Genomic DNA, 23,248 nt, shown 5'->3' on the forward strand with positions numbered 1-23,248 from the left:
CCTGACCCCATATACAGTGGGGCAAAAAAGTATTTAGTCAGCCACCAATTGTGCAAGTTCTCCCACTTAAAAAGATGAGAGAGGCCTGTAATTTTCATCATAGGTATACCTCAACTATGAGAGACAAAATGGGGGGAAAAATCCAGAAAATCACATTGTCTGATTTTTAAAGAATTTATTTGCAAATCATGGTGGAAAATAAGTATTTGGTCAATATCAAAAGTTAATCTCAGTACTTTGTTATATATCCTTTGTTGGCAATGACAGAGGTCAAACATTTTCTGTAAGTCTTCACAAGGTTTTCACACACTGTTGCTGGTATTTTGGCCCATTCCTCCATGCAGATCTCCTCTAGACCAGTGATGTTTTGGGGCTGTCGCTGGGCAACACGGACTTTCAACTCCCTCCAAAGATTTTCCATGGGGTTGAGATCTGGAGACTGGCTAGGCCACTCCAGGACCTTGAAATGCTTCTTATGAAGCCACTCCTTCATTGCCCGGGTGGTGTGTTTGGGATTATTGTCATGCTGAAAGACCCAGCCACGTTTCATCTTCAATGCCCTTGCTGATGGAAGGAGGTGTTCACTCAAAATCTCACGATACATGGCCCCATTCATTCTTTTCTTTACACGGATCAGTCGTCCTGGTCCCTTTGCAGAAAAACAGCCCCAAAGCATGATGTTTCCACCCCCATGCTTCACAGTAGGTATGGTGTTCTTTGGATGCAACTCAGCATTCTCTCTCCTCCAAACACAACGAGTTGAGTTTAGACCAAAACATTCTATTTCATCTGACCATATGACATTCTCCCAATCCTCTTCTGGATCATCCAAATGCTCTCTAACAAATTCCAGATGGGCCCAGACATGTACTGGCTTAAGCAGGGGGACACATCTGGCACTGCAGGATTTGAGTCCCTGGCAGCGTAGTGTGTTACTGATGGTAGCCTTTGTTACTTTGGTCCCAGCTCTCTGCAGGTCATTCACTAGGTCCCCCTGTGTGGTTCTGGGATTTTTGCTCACCGTTCTTGTGATCATTTTGATCCCACTTTGGCCATAGTGGAGTTTGGAGTGTGACTGCTTGAGGTTGTGGACAGGTGTCTTTTATACTGATAACAAGGTCAAACAGGTGCCATTACTACAGGTAACGAGTGGAGGACAGAGGAGCCTCTTAAAGAAGTAGTTACAGGTCTGTGAGAGCCAGACATCTTGCTTGTTTGTAGGTGACCAAATACTTATTTTCCACCATGATTTGCAAATAAATTCTTTAAAAATCAGACAATGTGATTTTCTGGATTTTTTTTCTCACTTTGTCTCTCATAGTTGAGGTATACCTATGATGGAAATTACAGGCCTCTCTCATCTTTTTAAGTGGGAGAACTTGCACAATTGGTGGCTGACTAAATACTTTTTTGCCCCACTGTAGCTTTGGAGATGTATAGTGTTAAAAACAGATTCAAAACAATATACAAACATACAGTACACAAATAAAAATACAGGTGAAACTCAAAAAATTAGAATATCGTGCAAATGTTCATTTATGTCAGTATGGCAACTCAAAAGGTGAAACCAATATATGAGATAGACGCATTACATGCAAAGCGAGATATGTCAAGCCTTACTGTGGTATAATTGTGATGATTATGGCGTACAGCTTATGAAAACCCCAAATTCACAATCTCAGAAAATTAGAATAGTGTGAAAAGGTTCAATATTCTAGGCTCAGCTAATGAATCCATAACACCTGCAAAGAGTTCCTGAGCCTTTAAATGGTCTCTTAGGCTGGTTCAGTAGGAATCACAAGCATGGGAAAGACTGGTGACCTGACAGTTGTGCAGAAAACCATCATTGACACCCTCCATAAGGAGGGAGAGCCCCAAAAGGTAATTGCAAAAGAAGTTGGATGTTCCCAAAGTGCTGTATCAAACCACATCAATAGAAGGTTATGTGGAAGGGAAAAGTGTGGTAGAAAAAGGTGCACAAGCAGCAGGATGACCGCAGCCTGGAGAGGATTGTCAGGAAAAGGCCATTCAAAAGTGTTGGGGACTTTCACAAGGAGTGGACTGAGGCTGGAGTTAGTGCATCAAGAGCCACCACACACAGACGGATCCTGGACATGGGCTTCAAATGTCATATTCCTCTTGTCAAGCTGCTCCTGAACAACAAACAACGTCAGAAGCATCTTACCTGGGCTACAGAAAAAAAGAACTGGTCTGTTGCCCAGTGGTCCAAAATCCTCTTTTCTGATGAGAACAACTTTTGCATCTCATTTGGGAACCAAGGGCCCAGAGTCTGGAGGAAGAATGGAGAGGCACACAATGCACGATGCTTGAAGTCCAGTGTGAAGTTTCCATAGTCTGTGTTGATTTGGGGAGCCATGTCATCTGCTAGTATTGGTCCACTGTGCTTCATTAAGTCCAGGGTCAACGCAGCCGTGTACCAGGAGATATTGGGGCACTTCATGCTTCCTTCCGCAGACGAGCTTTATGGGGATGCTGACTTCATTTTCCAGCAGGACTTGGCACCTGCCCACACTGCCAAAAGTACCAAAACCTGGTTCAATGACCATGGGATTACTGTGCTTGATTGGCCAGCAAACTCGCCTGACCTGAACCCCATAGAGAATCTATGGGGCATTGCCAAGAGAAAGATGAGGGACATGAGACCGAACAATGCAGCGGAGCTGAAGGCCGCTATTGAAGCATCCTGGTCTTCCATAACACCTCAGCAGTGTCACAGGCTGATCGCATCCATGCCACGCCGCATTGCGGCAGTCATTGCTGCAAAAGGGGCCCAAACTAAGTACTGAGTACATATGCATGCTTATACTTTGCAGAGGTCCGATATTGTTCTGTTTCCAATCCTTGTGTTATTGATGTCATGTAATATTCTAATTTTCTGAGATTGTGAATTTGGGGTTTTCATAAGCTGTACGCCATAATCATCACAATTATACCAAAGTAAGGCTTGACATATCTCGCTTTGCATGTAATGCGTCTATCTCATATATTGGTTTCACCTTTTGAGTTGCCTTACTGACATAAATGAACATTTGCATGATATTCTAATTTTTCGAGTTTCACCTGTATACAACTATATAGTATTATATACAGGTAGTCCTCACTTAATGAACACAATTGGGACCAGCAAGTCTGTCACTGACAGTCATTAAGCGAAACATCACGTGACCATGCTAGACTTACAGTGTCATTTCACTGCAGTCGTTAAGCAAATCACTCATGGTCATTAAGTGTGACATCACATGACCGTGACTTGCAATTTTACTACTGGCTTCTCCATTGACTTTGCTTGTTGGAAGCCGGCTGTGAAGCTCACAGATGGTGATCACATGACTGCGGGACGCTGCAATGGCTGTAAATGTGTTCCAGTTGCAAAGCACCTGAATGGCGATCACATGATCATGGGGATGCTGCAGTGGTCCTAAGTTTGAGGACCAGTCGTCTTAAAGTTACTTTTTCAGCACTGTCATAATTTTGGTCACCAAACAGGGCAGTCGTTAATTGAGGCCTACCTGTACTCGTATATATTAAAGAAAAATAAGAATGTGTATTTGTGTTCAGTTTGTGTGTTTTATTGTTCTTCCAAGATGTTATTTGCATATTCTGTATTAGTATATTGTACCACAAGAGTATGGGGAAAATATTTTAAAGGGTATGAAATCATCCATGGTATGGAAAATAGCAAATTTCACTCCTCTCTCAGATTAGAACTCAGTGTCCAGTATTCAAATTAAAACTGGAAAAATTCAGAACCAATAACAGAAAATACCATATACAATGTGTAGTTAAATTGCAGACTCTGTTGCTGTCAGATATAGGAAACATCAGTTTAGATTGTTCTGAAAGGGGACTGAACAGATTCAGGGGAATCAAGCTCTCAGGAGTTCCTAGTCTTGATGGCTGTTTATTTCTTTCAGAACAACAGAGTGCAAACCATTTGCTAGGGAACAACAGTGGAAGAAGGCTATCAAGCTCGTTTCCATATTTGTGTTTTCTGAATGCATCTGTTTGGCTATTCTTGGACATAGAATGCAGAGCTAGATGGGCCACTGACTTCATTCAACAGGACTGTTTATTTAAAATTACAATTCTCAGGCACATGGCCATTTGATTTTAGAAAGGAAGCAGAGCGAGATAGTGAGATTTCACAAGTTCCCCATAGTCCATGGGGAACATATTTTTCATTGCTGTTGTGTAAGCTAGTAGCATAATTTTTATCTCAATATTTTCTGATTTAGTACCTACTGGAGGAACTATACAGCATAGGGATGGGCAATAAGTAATCCTCTCATTATTATAAGAACTCAAACCCATTAATCTTGGCCAGCTTGTTCAGTTATGTCAATGATAAGAATTTATTTTCATTGACTTGGTGTAAAATAATCGGATTTGGTATGCTTTCTTTTAAGAGAAATTATTCTACAGTTGTGCTAATTTGTAGAATAGTAAATAAAAAACCCAGGAGTACTATTTGTAGGAAGTCATTGTTTGTTTATATGCCACTCCATTTCTTAACAACCTAAGTGTCTGTCAAATGTATCCACATCTAGGACAAAAAGGAAACTTGGATGTAAAAAGAAAACTAAACAAATAATATTTGATTCACTGTAGATAAATATTGTGAAAGCACCTAGTCCCTGCAAGAAAATGCTGCTAATACGGCTATTATAATAATATTCATATATTTTATATTGGTAGAATATTTTCTGATAAATTGCCTTAAGATTGATTATAGAAATGCTGAAAGTTAATTTGTAGTTTGTTTTTTGAAATCTACAGAATGTTGCTGGGGAAAAAATATAGCTTATCATAACCAGTATGATATAGACAGGGACAGGGTGGTGATGAATTCCATGGATCAGGTAATATATAATTGTTCACTAAATACTTAGACCAAGTATCCATCTTGTTTAATAGGTAAATTAAAGTTCTTAATGCAAAAGCGGGATGAAGAAAATTATTTAAATATCTGGTTCTTCTGTAATTAACCTGATTAACTTTTAATGGCTTTTTCCCTATTTGTTTGCTTTTTAAAAATATTTTATTTATATTTATAAATAAATATATATATATATATATATATACACACACACACCTTTTTATACTTTGTTTTGCAGCGGTACAGAAAAAAAGAAGGAAAAACATCAAGGACAAAGAGAGAAAAAAGAGGACCCTCATTCTAGTGATCAAAACCCACAATCTCAAGCATCACCTTCACCTTCTCCCCAACCCTCTGCACAGATTCTCCCAACACACAGGCAGACCCCAGAAGTCAAGAGCTCTGCTCCAGGCAAAAGGTTTCCTAAGTACCCAAATACAGAGCTAGGAAGCAATTGCGATGATACTAACCTTATGCTTTGCTCCCCATTAAAAGCATGCATATGTCTTTTAAAATCTTTTCCCAAAAGATTTCCATCCTTCTTTTGAACTCCTTTTGGAGTTCATGCTGCTTGTTGCTGGAGAGTAACAGTTCTCCACTGAGCCACTTTTCCCCCAGAAAATGTTTATTAGGAACATTTAAAATGATGTTCAATTTAAAATAGCACTGTAATATACAAAGCAAGAACAAAATATTTAAAAACATTATTTAAAAGAAGCCCAAATAGTATTAAGAGCTATCAAAGGCTTAATGAAATTGTATAACTTTTATTGCCTGTCTGAAACTCAATAGCAATCTGACCTCCCTTCGGTAGCAATTATGTACAGTAAGGTGTGGGGTTGTGATCAAGGTGTTGGACTAGAAGTCCACTTACAGGGTGACATTGGTCCAGTCATTGTCAGGGTTATTGTTAGTGTGAGGAAAAATGGGAAGAGGAAGCATTATATGAGCCCCTGAAGGACAGGCAGAATATAAATCTAACAAATAAAGGCATAATTATAAATAAATAAATGGATTGCTACTATTGAACAGTTACTGGCTAAGGAGGGTTCCCCTGAAGTAACATCAACCAAAGAGGAAAAGCATTCTGAAGGCAGGAGAGAAGGATACGTGTGGTAGCAAGGACTATCCATTTAAACATCAGCTATGCATTCTGGCTTCTACCAACCAGACCACCCCATGCATTTTCCTGGAAACAAGGGAAAGATGAATGTAAATACAGTATGAGTGATCACACTGTCCATATCTACAGTTACTATATTGGATCCTCAGTGCATTTCATAGCTCAATGAGCATAATGTATTCAGCTATTTGGATGAATACATACTAATAGCCTTCAATTTTTCTCATTAGTATTATAACCCTTTTTGGCACATTGTTTCTTAGGTTGCTGTTCAATGTGTTGGGTGGTTTGCAATTCCTCCTTTTTCTGCTGGGTGCTTTGTATTATCTTTTTTGCTTTGGTGCCAGGTTAGAAAACTGTTTTCCATCATGTCTGACTACCTACTGTATCTGTTATTCTGCAGGTAATAGAGAATAGGTCTTTCTAATCTCCTAGCACCATTTAGCTATAGATGCCAAAGATTGGAGTTGTGACATTGTGCATGCAAAACAGTAGCTGTAGCACCTTCTCTGATTTAGGGTAGAGGAGAAAAATAGACAGCAAAATTTCCCAGGCATTCTGGTTCCAGAATGCCCACATCTTTGAAGAATAAAATCAAAAAAAGAATCACAATGAAAACTCTGAACTCTTTGAAGCAAAAGTAGCAGCCTTGAGGCTTGTTTCTGAAATGATCTAAACAGTTACCCTAATTAGATTTTGACATTAAAAAACAGAGAGAGAGCATGCAACCTTCTAGGCAGGTCACAAAAACTAAAACATATCTTCAAATTATTTTGCATATTAGTACTGTATAATCCCAAAGCTGGATCCAGTTAATTTGAAAAATTGAATAAATTATTCTGTCCTAACAGTGTATGGCAGGCAACAGTTCTCCATGATCCCAATCAGAGACTTTTAAAGGTGACTTCTACCTGATTCTATTAATCAGAGAGGCTGAAGATGTAAAGTGTATAATTTGTCACTGAGACCTTGGCAGATAACAGCACTTACAGATCTGAATCAGGCTGAAATCTCTTGTGCGGATTTTTTCCCCCCAAATACATTAGCAGCAGATTTTTTTTAAATTGTTAGCTGCCCAGAGTCATGTATATGAGATGGACAGCCATATAAATGTATTAAGTAAATAAATAAATAAAATAGCGTTATGCATTTCAGTTGCTATTGGTGGCATTTTTCTCCAATGGAGGAGGCTTCACAATCAAAATGACTTTTTAAAAGTATGTTTTTGAAGGGTAGCTGAGGGATGGGTGACATGTTATCCCTCAGAAGAGTATAGCTTCCCAACAGCTGAGCCAAAGTAATCAGGAATTGCAGAATTTTTCCTCCACAACATTTGTAGTATACTAGGTTGCCTATCCCAAGGTATGGGCTAGTTGCATATTACATTCACCTTAAATTTCATTGTAATCAAACACAAATATTCATGATTAATTTTGCTATATTAATTTCACTGAAACTCTAGTACAACTAACTTCCTGTGGATTCAACCCCATATATTTTAATCATTGTGGAACACAAACATACAGAGATATTGTTGCAAAAGGGGAGGAATCTAATACTTCTGTTTAAAGCTGCTTCAGATTGTTGAAACATGAGTTTCATGTTCCTATTCATGTGAAATAGAAAATATGCCTTGGATCATTAGATCTGCACTTCATGTTTCATTCACACAACTGTTTTTTGCTGACCCTTATGTCCTAAGTATAGCTGTTACATTCCATTAAATAATTGTTTAAGATCTGATGACCTTCTACTACCTCAGATGGATAGCAGATTGAAGGCTGTAAAAAGCAAAAAATGTGTACGCAAATATGCCTTTTGCTTCTGCAAGAGCACTTGGAATCAAAGATTAAATCTAAACTTTCATATATGTCACTCGTGTTTTTTTCTGCATGTTCCCATCTGCTGGGAAGCTGTACCTGGTTAGTTTTCCAGTACTTGGAGACACAGCAGATGTTTTCCATGTAGCAAAATCATGATGTTTATGCAGCTCTAACCAACGCATGTTTAACAGTTTCTCATTGAACTCTGTTATCCAGTACAAACTTAGCTTTAACATGGAGTTTGGTCTGTTATGTCTGGTATCTTGCTGTACAAGGTATTTGTTCCTGCAATCCGCATGTTAATTTGTGACGGAGCAAAAGAGAAAATGTGTACTCTCATTTTTTTTCTAATGTTTGACTTTGTAACTTTTGTCACTTTCTCTTTTTCCTTTTAGCTTTTGAAATTCTTGTGGAAATTAACTTACTGTTGCACAAATTGTCTTTTAAAAATTGTTTTAACTGGATGCATAGCAAGGCAGTTAATTGGGCAACTGTAGGAACTGTGAGGTATTCTAACTTTCAGCCTCATTTGTACCTGTCTTCTTGCTAAACCAGGCAAAAATAGAACCACATTTTCTTAAGCTGTTAACTGTTAACTATAATGATTAATATCCAGACAAAAGGCTTATTACTTTTAGTATGTCATGCTTAATATTTATGTGAACTCCAAAGTATGGGGCTCAGTGTTTCATCTAGACTATTGCAAGAGCATTCTTAAGATTTGTAATACTGCAGATTGTGAGCTACTGATCTATATTCAAAAATATCCTAATGAGATACAATTTTAGTTCAACCAATAGTTTATTAGTTACTGGCTTCATTCAGGGTTTTTGTGGTGTCAGGCTTCCTTGATAGCCTCAAGATATTCAGAACATATACTTAGTTATTCTTTGAGGAAGTACACTTTTCTTTTACTGAAACACAAGTGTATTTATTACAGGTCGCAATAGGATTAAATATTATCAAAAGGTTGCAAAAATAGTTTATCATAGCATAGTGTATTCAACTAGGGAACACATTTCTACATCAAGGCGTATAAGTATAACTGCTTACCAGATCTAGAGAAATAAGAGCCCATAAGCTTTTATTTCAGAAAGCTGAAATGACTGAAGCCTAATCTGATTATTTACTTGATCATTCATTTCCTATGTTTGAGAGCTAATCTGACATAACTCTGTGTTCTTTTCCAAGTCATAAATTCTTATTGTGTTAAATATTTTATCATTGTATACATTCTTAAGGTAGATTAATAGAGGTAAAATAAGGCTTCTAGCTTTTGAAATCATTTGTGCATTGTTTTTTATCAATTTGAAAAACTCTATGTTTTTGAAACCTGCTACACACAATAAATTCATTACATTAACTCTGCATTTTAAAGTCATTCCTGGTTTACTGACACAGTATCACTTGGCACCAGGGAAGGGAATATAGGATATTTCCTGCCAAATATATTGTCACTGTCTTACCAAACAAGGCATCTGATAGATGGAGTTGCTCAGATTCATTCTGAATTGGACTCTAACTAGGCTATCTATCAAGTTGACTGAGTCACAGTCTTGCTTCATTATCTGGAAGAAGTTTATCCTGTATCTCCCAAGTTAGTGGACAAGGTTCTTGGGTCTTTTAATCCAGCCACTTGTTCATTAAATCCATGTCCCTTCTGGTTGGTGAAGGTTTGTCAAAAGATGACATGTGGCTGGATCCATGTGGTGATTAATTCCTTTTTGAGTGAGGCAGTAATCATGTTCACCTTGAAGGAGGTGGTGGTACACCCCTCAAGAAGTCATTATTGGACCCAACAATCCTAGACCTAATTTGTCCAATCTCCAGCCTCCCCTTATAAGAGAAGGTTCTTGAGAAGGTGGTTGGGCTGGAGCTTCAGGTTTCATTCTGGAGCATTGGATTCAGACAACATTTACTCATAAACTTTTGTGGAACCAGGGTGGTCATGGTACAACCATCCTGCTTCTTCTTATCTTTCAGCAGGTTTCAATACTATCGATCATGGTATCTTTCTGGACCAACTAAGGAGACTGGAAGTGGGAGACACAGTGTTGCACTGATTCTCCTCCTTTCTCTATGGCTGTTTCCAGTTGGTATGGAAGCTCCTAGTTTGCAGGATGCCACCAAGTTTGATGTTCTCACTCTTTCTGCTTATGCTCTCACCCTTTATTTAACTTCTAAATAAAACTACTGGGAGCATCTGTCAGCATGGGGTCAAGTAGCATCTGTACACAGATGATAGTCAATTGTACATCTCGGTCCCTGGACAGCCAAGTGATGCTGTCAAGGTTTTGTCCAGTGCCTGGAGGCTGTTATGGTCTGAATGGGGAGGGACAGGCTTAGGTTCAACCCTAGCAAGACTGCATGGCAATGGTTCATGGACCATCTGGCTTCGGTGATTTTCTGTCCTTATCTCTGAATTGTACTTCCCCAAATGGAACTGGTGCACAGTTTGGGGTTTTTCCTGGACTTGCAGCGACCGTTTGAAGACCAGGGGCAGCTGTGGCTTCAGAGGGAAGCTTTCTCATTTTTAGTCACTCATAGTGACAGCTTACTTTACTGTGCTAAAGATTAGCAATCATTCGTTCTCTATAATCCTATTAAAGTGGTCCACCAGCCAGAACCAGATGGAAAATAAAAGTTTAAAGAAGAGCTTTGAGCACATGTCCAGCTAGGACTCATAAGCTCCTTTACTTAAAAACCTCCCCTGGTTTTCCCCTGATTTGGGATGGGTAAAGTTGTTAAGTTGTTGTTTCTTGATTTTAAACATTTGTGAATAAGAATGTCATGCCAGTCAAGTGATCTTTTTATTTTTACCAAGTGTTTTAGAGCAACCTTTGATAACTGTGCTAAGAGGCTTTAAAAAATGTTGCCCTTTTGACTGTCTTTAAAGATCCAGTTAGAGCACTATCTAATCCTTATTTCTGAGGGTCCTGTGGATTTGCTTGGAGAAAGGCCTATCCTGGCATTTCTTTTATCTCCTGCTGCTTGACCTGTTTTGTTTCCAGTACAATTGCTTGCAGTATCTCATTTAGTTCTTGGTTTAATATATACTAAATATAGAAATACACTGTGCTTGTCTTTCTAGCTTGAAGAGATTGTCAACAGTTGAAAAATCACATAGTGCATGGGAAAGTTCAGAAGATAGTCGTAATAAATTAGTAAGGGCAACTTCCGCATCAAAATTGATACCCAAAAGTGGCAAGAATGCAGACAAGTAAGTACTGGATTCCTTGTTGGCATCAAAAAAGTTATCCTAGTTGTTAGTATATCAAGTTTTGTAAAAATGTATAGTAGTTTTGAAGACCAGTGCTGTCCATCACTCTCACTGGTGGAATGGATTTCCCTTTCCCTTGAGTTCATCACTGCCACCACCCAATCTGTTCTAAATAAAAGCATCAGGAGCAGATGTGGGAATTAAGATGGGGAAGGATGGGGAAGATCATGTTCCTTGAGCAAAATGATGAAATGTTGGATATTGCCCTAAGCAGTTGCATTGATTTTCACCCCTTTTCCAAAATTTGGTTAATGTTTTGATCTGCAAGTCATGAACCTGCATGCTTTTTGGGTGGTGTAGTTCTAGACACCAAGAAAAGCTACAGGTGTATGTTGCAGGCTTCTATACACCTGCATTCTTATCTTACCACATTAGTTTTCTTTAACTGGGTAGCTTTGAAGTCAATTATTCTGTTTGTGCCATTACTTAATTAGAGTTTTCCCTTTTTTAATTCAGATTTCATACAAAGCCAAATTACTTTTAAAAATATTGAAGGACTTAAAAACATTGAAGTTCTAAAAATAGATTCATGTAGAAAATTCCATTTTAAAAATGCATATTTTTATCCATAACCTTTCATGTAAGTGATTTAACACTGTAACTTGATTTATATTCCAAAGTATCGATGTCACTGTATTTTAAGATCAAAATCAGTCTTCCCCTGTCTATTACCCTCCAATTCTGTTGGAATACAGTAGTCATTATCTCCAGGCAGTAAATACAATGGGTCCTATCACCATAGAATTATGCTAACCCATCTGGAGGGCTCCAGTTTAGAGATAAATAATATAAGTTTTCAGATTCATACTTTCATATATTAGTAATACCATGCATTTCTCTCCATAGACACAAAGATGTCATCGTCAGCCAAGGTAATTGGAAATACTTGCTTTTTGCTGTTATTTTTATTAATTAAGATTAATGTATGTTATAACCATTTGCAGCAGTTTTTTAGAATAATTAGTTAAAGTCTATTGTTAACATGATAAAATTTGCTTTACTATTTACAATTCAGTGGATTTGTTTTTCTTGCTTGCACACCTATACAGTGGAAAACTACATACATTAGTTAGAAGAACCTTGTATCTGAAGAACCTGTGTCATTATTCATATCTCTTGTAGAAGCTGTTCCTTGTGCACACTCCTCTGTGCGTTTGGATCTGCTGCCTTCATTTTAAACTACTGAGGTTTCTGTCATGCAGAAAAACATTGCAGGCTGCTAGGTAGTCACATGGGATTTTGGATTTGGGTATGGCCTGAAATTCCATACTAAAATCCAGCACAAATACCCCTGTACAGAATTCTGTCTGCTGTGAATATTGTTTGGCTTTCATATGTAGTATAGAGTTTCTGTGGTTTATTTGCTGTACTTGATTTCTTTCCCATGTGCATATTATCGTTTTTGTAAACTTAGATTTAGTTTGAAATGGTAGGCTTCACCTGGGACAGGAAACACCTGTAAGTTCTTTTATTTCTACTCATAACTAGAAAAATGTTAACCCTGAAAAAAAATAATCAAGATAAGGACTAAAACTATTCCTGCTGGTTTCTTTTTAGTTAAATGTGGTTTTGTTTTAATTTCACTTTTTATTCTTTCCTCTTCCATGAAGCACATGAGTTCAGTCTATGCAATTTTTAATTGAAATTAATTATTGGAATTTTTTAACCTCAATAATTCAACGTTGTAATTAAGAAATAATAGCACTTCTCTCTAAATTCCAAATGTTCATTGGAGAATGGACACAAAATACATATACCTAAGCTGAGATATTGCACAGGTAGTCTCCTTCGAATAGTATCCTGCAATGCTAACTAACAGATACTTTCTTGCCCTCCATATTCTATATTACCATTTTTACAGTATATAATCAGAAAACATAAACTTGAAAGCTTTTGAAACATCATTTTAAGACAACACTTACAAAAGAATAAACTTGTTTGTGTCAGAAATGTTGTTTATCTGGCTGCAACTGGCATATCAAAAGAAAACAAAAAACATTGAGTTATATTATTTACCTTACCATTAGTTGAGAAAAGTTCTTATTGAGGATTAGAAGATAGTTGCTTTGATTTGCAAACGTGACTAAAGCATGAAGGTTGAAATATGGAACAAGTTCATTTAGGTGCAATGGCATATTCTATACTGGCTGCAATTTTTCTTTTGTAGAGGCACACACATATTCGTATTTATGACTTGCACAAATTCATAATCTGCACAGTTATCTGCAAATATGGGGTTATCTTCCTCCTCTGTTATATGGTTCAGATGACTTTCTTATCTATCCCTGTACCTGGGCAAACGTCCCTTACTTATTTGGTATTCCTTTTGTGGTGTTGCATATACCAACCATTCCTTCCTTGATTTCTTCCAAATTTGTTGGGGCTGCAATTCCCCAAATTTTCCAGCTACCTTACTGGATAGGAATTTCAGTATCAACACATTGAGTGTGCCAGGTTGGGAAAGGCTACTGAAAATTGATATTTCTCTATTATGACTTTTATTTATTTATTTAATCAAATTGATATGGCTGCCCATCCCACACAAGGCTTAAATGCCACTTCTACCACTTAATGCTAAGAAGCTTATACAGTCCCATACAATGCAATAAGAATATGACAAGGTGTAACACAGTCTAAATATAACAAAGTGTAAAAAGAATAAAATACAAAATCAGTATCTCAATAAATATCCAGTAGTATTGCATTCATAGCACAATGACCTCCTCTTATTTAGCATGCAAGATATTCTCATAGTATATTACCTTCCACTTTAGTACCTGAAGACTCTGTGAAAAAGCAGTATCTCAACACCTTTTTGGAATATCAGGAACAAAAGGAGCAGGGCCATATCTGAGAAAGCTTGCTTCCAGATACATATGGCAACCATTCCCAGTCCGGTGCCCTTCAAAATGTAGGAACTACAAAATGCTTACCTGTCCATTTTTAGTAGTTTTGCCTCAAAACATTGCAGGAAATCATGCAACCTCTCTCTCTCTCCTTTTTAGTTTGTTGGCAAAATCCAGTGGCACAATTTGTGCAGGCTTTGGTCTTCAGAAAAGTAGGCCATAAATTATACATTTGTGATGTAAACAAATACTGTCTTTGAATCCAGTATGCCCATCTGAACAAACAGAAGTTGTACGGTGGGATAACATTTCATATCCTCCCCTCACCCATCCTGGTGAAAACTCTGATGAATATACAAATTTCTTTTTTATATTACCGTGCATTTTAATGTTACTTGAATTGTACTATATGGTTATCTATCTTGTCAACCTTAAACTAAATAAATAGTTGTTTATGAAAGCAAAGTGGCTATATATACAGTTGTGTGAAAAAGAAAGTACACCTTCTTTGAGCTCTATGGTTTTACGTATCAGGACATAACAAAAATCATCTGGTCCTTAGCAGTTCTCAAAAGTAGGTAAATACAACCTCAGATGAACAACAACATATGATATATTATACTATGTCATCATTTATTTTACAAAAAGAAAGCCAAAATGGAGAAGACGTGTGAAAAACTAAGTACGCCTTATGATTCAATAGCTTGTAGAACCACCTTTAGCAGCAATAACTTGAAGTTTTCTGTATGACTATCAGTCTCTCACACTGTTGTGGAGGAATTTTGGCCCATTCTTCTTTAGAACATTGCTTCAGTTCATTGAGGTTTGCGGGCATTTGTTTATGCACAGCTCTCTTGAGGTCCCGCCACAGCATTTCAATCGGACTTTGACTGGGCCATTGCAACACCTTGATTCTTTTCTTTCTCAGCCATTCTGTTGTAGATTTGCTGGTGTGTTTGGGATCATTGTCCTGTTGCATGACCCAATGTTGGCCAAGCTTTAGCTGTCAGACAGATGGCTTCACATTTGACTCTAGAATACTTTGGTATACAGAGGAATTCATGGTCGACTCAATGACTGCAAGGTGCCCATGTCCCGTGGCTGCAAAACAAGGCCAAATCATCACCCCTCCACTACCATGCTTGATGGTTGGCATGAGATGTTTGTGCTGATATGCTATGTTTGGTTTTCGCCAGATGTGGCGCTGTGCATTATGGCCAAACATCTCCACTATTGTGTCATCTGTCCAAAGGACAGTGTTCCAGAAGTCTTGTGATTTGTTCAGATACAGCTTTGCAAACCTAAGCCATGCTGCCATGTTCTTTTTAGAGAGAAGAGGCTTTCTCCTTGCAACCCTTCCAAATAAACCATACTTGTTCAGTCTTTTTCTAATTGTACTGTCATGAACTTTAACATTTAACATGCTAACTGAGGCCTGTAGAGTCTGAGATGTAACTCTTGGATTTTTTGCAGTTTCTCTGAGCATTGCACGGTCTGACCTTGGGGTGAATTTGCTGGGACATCCACTCCTGGGAAGATTGGCAAGTGTCTTGAATGTTTTCCACTTGTGAATAATCTTCCTCACTGTAGAATGATGGACTTTAAATTGTTTGGAAATGGCCTTATAACCCTTCCCAGATTGATGGGCAGCAACAATTGCTTCTCTAATATCATTGCTGATGTCTTTACTCTTTGGCATTGTGTTAACACACACATCAGTGCTCAAGATCAGCAAACTCCTAAAACTTTGGCTTTTATAGAGGTAGTCATACTTGCTGATGATCAAATGCATTTGATTAGCAGCACCTGGCTGCTACTTAGCCCCTTCATACCTATGGAAGCAGTAAGAGTGTACTTAGTTTTTTACACATGGCTTCTCCTTTTTGGCTTTCTTTTTGTAAAATAACTGATGACATGGTGTAATATGTCATGTGTTGTTGTTCATCTGAGATTGTATTTACCTACTTTTGAGAACCGCTAAGGACCAGATGATTTTTATTATGTCCTGTTACGTAAAACCATAGAACTGAAAGAGGGTGTACTTTCTTTTTCACACAACTGTAAGGCCTTTTTATATAATGATTGATATATTTCTAAAGGTAATACGCTCAGAAAGAAAGAGTATAATTTTTTTCTAAAATTTTCAAATCTGAAGGTTTTCATCCTGACACAATCTTTCTCTTTTAGTCCTACTGATTTTCAGTTTCTTTAAGGCTTTTTCATATCCATATTAGTAATTATCACACTAAATTGGACCAAGATGTAGACTATTCTGAAAAAAGATTTTGGACCTCCAAATGTCACAATTGGATGTTAAATGCTTCCTGCTTATGATCCTCTAAAAATAATACTGGTTACAGCATAAACGTTATTAGTTTAGAATCTTTTTACATGATGCATGAGTTGTTTCTGGATATATAAAATATATATATTGTCAGGTTGAGTCAGGGGGTTAATAGTATAGATAGACACATGGTGGGAAGGATTTGTTCTGTTTTATTGTTATTTATTCTTATTTTTATCGGTGGTTGTGAGCTACCTGGGATCAGGCAATCATATAAATTATTTAAATAAATAAATACCTGGCATTATGAGTCAAAGCCAGCTTTTATGCATCCATCATTGCCCTCTCTTCTTCCAGAGTAGCAGGGAGGAGGGATCTGAATCTTCCACTTTAAATTTCACCACAGTCCAAGTTTACAATAAGATTAATCTCAATTAAAGTTTATTGAATCAAGATAGCTTTATAAACCAAGGTTTGAAATTGGTTTGTTTCACTAAACCGTGTATAATAACCTTAGTTTGAGACTTCATAGAAATCTAAATGGTAGTTATCCAAATCCAGTATCCAGTTGTTCTGCTCAAAACAGAAAGGGAAAGCTGGAAGCACAAGCCCAAGACTTAATTAAACTTGTTCTAAGAATAATAAACTGTGGTTTATTGTTGATTCTGGATGAAGACCTACAGGCATAAGAAAAGGAAGCATTCAGAAAACAGTGGGAAAACATTTCAGTCTCCTGGGACATTCTTCTGCCGACCTAAAAATTACTATATTCTTAAAAAGGAGTTTCATGGGAAGAAATCACTATATTACAATTTATTTATACAAATTGTATTACAATTTATTTGATTCTGTCATATAGATATGACTTTAGATAATGATTTATTTTGTTTTGCCCTACTATAATTATTAATTAACTGATCAGTGTTAGGATTGTCCTATTTATTACTGATCACTGCTGTTGTGATGGTCCCTAGGACCATTTTACATACTTTCAAGATTACTTTATCACAGATTATACTTTTTGAATACTTCATGATTATTTATCCCCACTGTTTATAGTTCTGTTTTCTCATTTGTTCATGTGTATGCAGTGCATTTCAGTTAAGAATAATGTTTCACATATCTTATGAAGCAGACCTGAATCTCAAACGTTTGTGGCATGATATTTTAAAGAGGAACATGCTTTTTCTTCATTTTTTTTCTCCTTTTAATGTGTTTTAACTCATTATAGCATTAACAGCATTGGCTAACTGTATATACATTTTTTCAAGAGCATACAAAAGTCTTGAAACAAATATCAAAAATGTGTCGGGACTTTTAGAATCTGTTCTAATGATTCTAATAAATTTTCTACCATGTTTGGCTTTAGATCAAGGGTACAACTATGTGCCAGTGCCTATTTTAAGGACTCAGCTTTTGACATGGCTGTATGTGCAATAAAGCCTTGATAGCTTACTGCCAGGGACAGCAGGTCTCTACCTGCAGATTTCTTTAGCAAGAATGGTGGTAATGCAGTACAGGATTACCTGTCTGAATACTTGATTTGGAATAGATGTACCACCCACCCCTTCATTTACTTCATAAATAGTGCATTTGTTGTGTAGATACAAGGGCTTTTGCTTAAAAATATTGTGAGATATATCTGGCAATATGTAATTTTGTATTTTTTTCCTAATTTGTCTGCAAATGTGAAATTCCTTCCTTCAAGTTGATACTATTCTGCAATTCTGTTTTTCAAGAAAAAATGTAAATGAAATGTAGCTGTGGAAATAGCAGGGATGAGTACCTTGGAGGTTTGTGTAATCACTGATCAATAACTATGCTATTTGAAAATGATAGGCATTGCAGTCCAACATATTTAAAGAGCACCAAGCTTGCCACTACATTAAATAATTTGCCATACAAATAGTGACTTAGAATTGTACAAATACATCTATTTTTTGGTTCCTTTGTTGCATTTATTTTCCCACTTGTATTTACCATAAACATTTTGGAAACAAATGTTAATTCTTTTAAAAGGGTTAGTGCAAAACCCCTCTCAAATATTATGGCATTATGACAGAATCGTTGTTTTTCCTTTTGCAAAGGGAACTGCAAACCAGTGTATCATAATTTAAGGCTACAGTTTTTCTTCCTTAAGTAGAAACAGAAGTGATTTGACCGAAAAGGGTGTTTGCATCCTACCCTTTGATGACTTAATCTCAGTGCAAGAGCAGTATGTAAAAACATTCTTGTTTTGAACATAGGGTTGTGTGAAGTGCTTGAGCACACCAGTGTTGCAGTGACATTTACGCATTCTTTTTGATGGACAACTACAATAGAGCAAAATGAGCAGGCCATCTCAAACTATCACTGTCTGATAACTGAACCGTTATCTTAATGTCAGGCTTTTTTTTTAAAAAAAATTCAAATCGTTCCTTTTTCTTGCTCCAATTACAGTGTTATAGCAAACATTTTTTGGTTCTCCTATTCTGTAGGCAAGATCAAGATACACTGTCAGAGTGTTGCTTTCATATGAGGAAGAATATTCTGAACATGTATGTAAAACATGTTTCTTTTAAATGAAGTTATCCTATAAAAATAATATTTTTAACCATTTTTAACAGTCTGTATTTTTCCATTCGACAGGTTACCAGTTTAGGGCTGAATTTCTATTATTTTTGTCTTTTAAAATATATCAGAGATTACACATTTATTTTTTAAAATAGCTAATACAATCTTAAAGATTTGCAGAAACGCTGAGGATAAAAAAGGAATACTGGAAGCTTGCTAGATATACACATGAACTATCTCTTCTGGTCATATCCTAAAAAAAACCTGTTAAATAGTTTGGAAGAGATCCAGTAAAATTCAAACTAATGTTCTGGAACATGGTAATTAAGGCAATATAAATTAAAAGGGAGTCAAACTGTTTCTTCTTTTAGCCTGTATTTGCAGGAATTTGGCCCAGAGCTAGGATTCTTTGTTTGAAAATGCTTTTGTTGATCTTCTGACATTATCTGTACAGTTTTCAAAAGAGTTTTGCATTAATGCCTTAATTGCCCTGCAGGTTTGTATACTGATGAGACCATTTCATGGTGTTGGCTTTCAAAGAGAGAATGAAGGATAGTGTAAGAAGCAAACCCAGGCTGCCCCAGATAGATTAGTGAGTGATAAGTTGTTTATGCAGACATTTTAATCAAATTATCTGAGAAATGAATTCATTTTATGAAGTTTGCATAATACGCCCAAACAAAACAGTACTGGTATTTTCTGTCCTGTTATTTCCATGCATGAAGTACACAAGAGTGGCTTAGTATCTTTTTAGGGAGTTATTTTTAATCTAAACTCCACAAGCTCCTTGCTTTAACTTCCTGTTTTTCTTCTGATGTCATTGAGTTCTCTTAGGAGTTCTGTGTTTTCAAAAGTTCATTAGGCAGTATTCAAAAGCACTTGCTTCCCACGCTAGGCAGGTAGACAAAATGTCTGCCAGGAAGCACTGCTAACTTGCTTCCCACGATAGGTGGATAGACAAAATGCCTGCCAGGAAGCAGTACTAACTTGCCTGTGTACAATTTGCATATAGTGTATTTTGGAATGATAACTAAAGGCACTTAATGTCCATTGACTGTTGAAGTATTGAACAATAATTAATTTGATCAATACTGAATTTTTGAAATGTGAAGGAAGCTGTTTTATCATAAAAACACATTCTTGGTGTTTTTACTTTTATATGTCTCATTTTACCAAGAATATTGAATCAAAGTGTGTTATGCTGCAAACTTCTACTATTTAAGGAAATCCTGTTAAAATCCTTCATTTACACAATCCATTATACAAGTAGTTCTCGACTTACGACCATTTGTTCAGCAACCGTTCAAAGTTACAGCATGCTGAATGAAGGGACTTATGACCGGTCCCTGAAGTTATGGTCATTGCAGTGCCCCTGCAGTCATGTGATCAAAATTCAGGTGCTTGGCAGCCTGCCCACGCTTATGACCACAGGGGCACTTCAGCTCCCCCCACCCGCCTATCTTCCCCCATCTCTGCCCTTTTGAGTGCCCTGCACTCTGCTGCTTACCCCTACTGCCCACCGCTTCTGCCAGCTGCCCGCCGTCTTCTTCCTCCTGCTGGTGGCCTGGGATCCAGGCAATGGGTGAGAGTGCAGACCTGGGATGCACATGGTGAGTGCAGCAGGATGGCAGAGCCTCATTTGCCACACCTGGCCAGGGAGGAGGTAGCAGAACAGGAAGGTGTGGTGCTCTCCGTCGCCAGACAAGGCAGGAGAACTGACAGCAGCTCCCTGGGCGAAGGTGGAGGGTATGTGAGAGGTGCTATGTAGGGTGGCGGCAGAACTGGAGGAAGAGGAGGGACGCGGGCTTCCTGGAGACACAGCACGCACTCAGCAGCTTGTGTTGGAAGTGCTTCTGGAAAACCAGTGTGAGGGTTTCAGCAAGGGGTGGAGGCAAGCCCAGCATCAGCAAACCCTACCCGCAGGACCTCTGCTCGCTTTGAGCTCAGCATTCCTCCTGCAAAGCCTCACAAATGGTCAGCAGCTTCCAGCATGAGCTGCAAAGTGCATGCTGGAAGCACCCCTGGAGAACCAGTCTGTGGGCTTCCATGCATTGGAAGCTGCTGGCCATTCATGAGATCATAAGTTCATGTGGTCATAAGTTGAAGACTATCTGTACAGGCATTTTCATACTTCTTTTACAATTCATTTTGTTAGGTTTTGCTAATGTTAGCTGTTCTACTAACATCTGAACAACTCTCAGCAACCCTCACTGTTGGTCATGATGGTCAGTAAAAGGTCCTGACAATTTTAATGGAGCAACTTCCAGAGGGCCACATATTCCCCATGCTTGAGCTAAGTTCTTTTGGCTAGTGTTTCATTGGATTCAACCCTAAGCCTCTATCCTGGCAAAGGCATTGGCTGTATATGCAGTGAAGCATTTCTTTGTCTCAGCTTTTCAGACTTCATTTTGATGGCTTGGATCCAAAAACATGAGTAATCAAAGTCTCTGAAATGGTGAGGGGTTTTCTTCAGAAGATTATAATGGGAGAGAGGAATCAGCACAAATGGAAGGAGGTGCTTTGCGCAAGCAGTAAGGCAGCAGTATTTTCTGCTCTTCCAAGGGTGCTTTTGGACCCATATTATTTTCTAAAGGTGCAAATTTATGCTATAACACAACGTATTTTGCTTTGACTTTTGAGTTTCTCTTGTACTTTACAATAGCTTTGCAAAGCATGGATAGTTGCTGTTTCACAAACAAGAAAAATTCTAGGCAATCTATCGTTAATCACTTATAACACCTTGGTCTGTCCAAGGTACCCTACAATTTGTAAAAGATATATATATTTTAATTAGTTATTTAGAGGAACTGGGTTACTGATGAAATATCAATAGCAGAATACAACAAAGTTTTACTATTGAAGGAGGCATGTTCCTCATAACTTACCCTTAATTTTAGTACTATTGAGACTTGTGTATGTGCCATCTAAATAATGAAAATGTGCCTTCTGCCTTTATAAATGATTAATTTATGCTATGTAGATTTAACTATTTCAACATAGTTAGATTGTTATCATATTAAGTATAATGTTAAGGTGTGTGAGAGAAGTAGGAGTGTTTGAACTTTTCACTTGTTACATTTGAAAGAGAAATATCCCTCATAAAGGAATTTAATTCAAATGTTATATATAAGTTTACTCACACATATTTTTGTTTTTAATAAAATGTCTCCTTGATGAGTTTTATATTTGCCATTTCTGTTCCCTTTCCTTCTCTTACTTTAGATGGTATCTATTTGTACTGCTATTACTTAAAGGCACGTTTTCAGTCTGTCTTAATCCAGGATTTTGCTAATTATCAACATTCCCACAGGGACCAGTCTGTAGTTCTAAATGAGCTACACAGAGCATACTTCATGTATTTGTTTTGAGGCAAAGATAGTCCTGATAATCAGTGCTATTTTGTATGATTTAGTCCCCAAAGAGAGAGGGGTTTAGGCTGATCTCAATGATGTCCATTTGAGAGAGATGCAGTTGCTCTAGATTTATTTGCATAGTGCAGAGGTTTTCAACCTTTTTCATCTCACGGCACACATCTCATAGGTGGAACTTCCGTGATGTCACAGGTTGCTGGGACTCAAGGGGAGAAATGGAGGCAGTCCACCTCTGGTGATGATGCAGCACAGCTGCGGACCTTTCGCAGCACACCAGTGTGTTGTTGCAGAGCAGTTGAAAACCAGTGGAATAGTGTGAAGTCCTACTTAGTCTGCATATTCTTGACCTTTAAAGTAAAATATTGCTGATGCTTTTTTTTTTTTTTTTTACTTTTTAGTTCAGATGCTGGCTCCAGCACTATTTTTTAATAATTATTTGGCTCATTCTGCTTGTAATTTCTAACATACCACAGTAGGGACAAAAACTAATAAATAAGCAGTAGGGAAAATGCAGACACTTTAGAATCAAGTAAGAATTTTGTTATGTACTTTTAGAGGAGGGGATGGGAAAGTTGGGTGGCTGGATAAAAAATGTGTTCTACTGCTCCCGCACCAATACTCGGAGCCACCAAACATTATGAGTGTTTTGCCATTAATGAGATTCTGCTTTTGTAATTCTGCTTGTGTATTCTGGCCTAAAATTTTGGATCTCAGATTTGTGCTCTTAAAATGGAGCTTACTGTCAACTTTATAGTTCTTTACCAAGCCTATTATGTCTTTGTTTGCAAAACATTCTCATTCTGGTACGCATTTTTTGTTTTAACAGAAGGCGAGTATATCAAGATGTTCATGCGGGGACGGCCCATCACAATGTTTCTTCCTTCAGATGTTGACAAATATTACGAAATCAAGACAGAGCTGCCCCCTGAGAAATTAAAACTGGAGTGGGTGTATCCTTACTGCATGCTTCAAGGAAAACACTTTCTGTTTCCAGTATTTTGCTCCCCCCCCCACTTCCCTTTAAAACCTAACTTCCAATTTTGCCCTATTATGCTAAGGTTTTCTTAATTT

General features: G+C 37.5%; 1 protein-coding gene across 3 annotated transcripts in view; it reads left to right on the forward strand.

Moving 5' to 3' along the window:
* The window catches only part of EML4 (EMAP like 4), a 180,891-nt gene that overhangs the window by 110,577 nt on the left and 47,066 nt on the right, over nt 1-23,248 (forward strand). For 2 of the 3 annotated variants that reach the window (XM_088147466.1, XM_088147462.1), the window contains exons 4-7: nt 5,136-5,315; nt 10,935-11,063; nt 11,970-11,995; nt 23,004-23,127. In XM_088147466.1, the coding sequence (XP_088003592.1) occupies nt 5,136-5,315; nt 10,935-11,063; nt 11,970-11,995; nt 23,004-23,127 (459 nt within the window). The remainder of the gene's footprint in view (nt 1-5,135; nt 5,316-10,934; nt 11,064-11,969; nt 11,996-23,003; nt 23,128-23,248) is intronic. The other variant, XM_088147471.1, reaches the window with a different exon arrangement.

The sequence above is a fragment of the Python bivittatus genome, unplaced genomic scaffold, assembly GCF_059951505.1.
Source record: "Python bivittatus isolate LINGU-HERP-01145 unplaced genomic scaffold, Pbiv_v1 ctg000020_np1212, whole genome shotgun sequence".
Lineage (NCBI taxonomy): Eukaryota > Metazoa > Chordata > Lepidosauria > Squamata > Pythonidae > Python > Python bivittatus.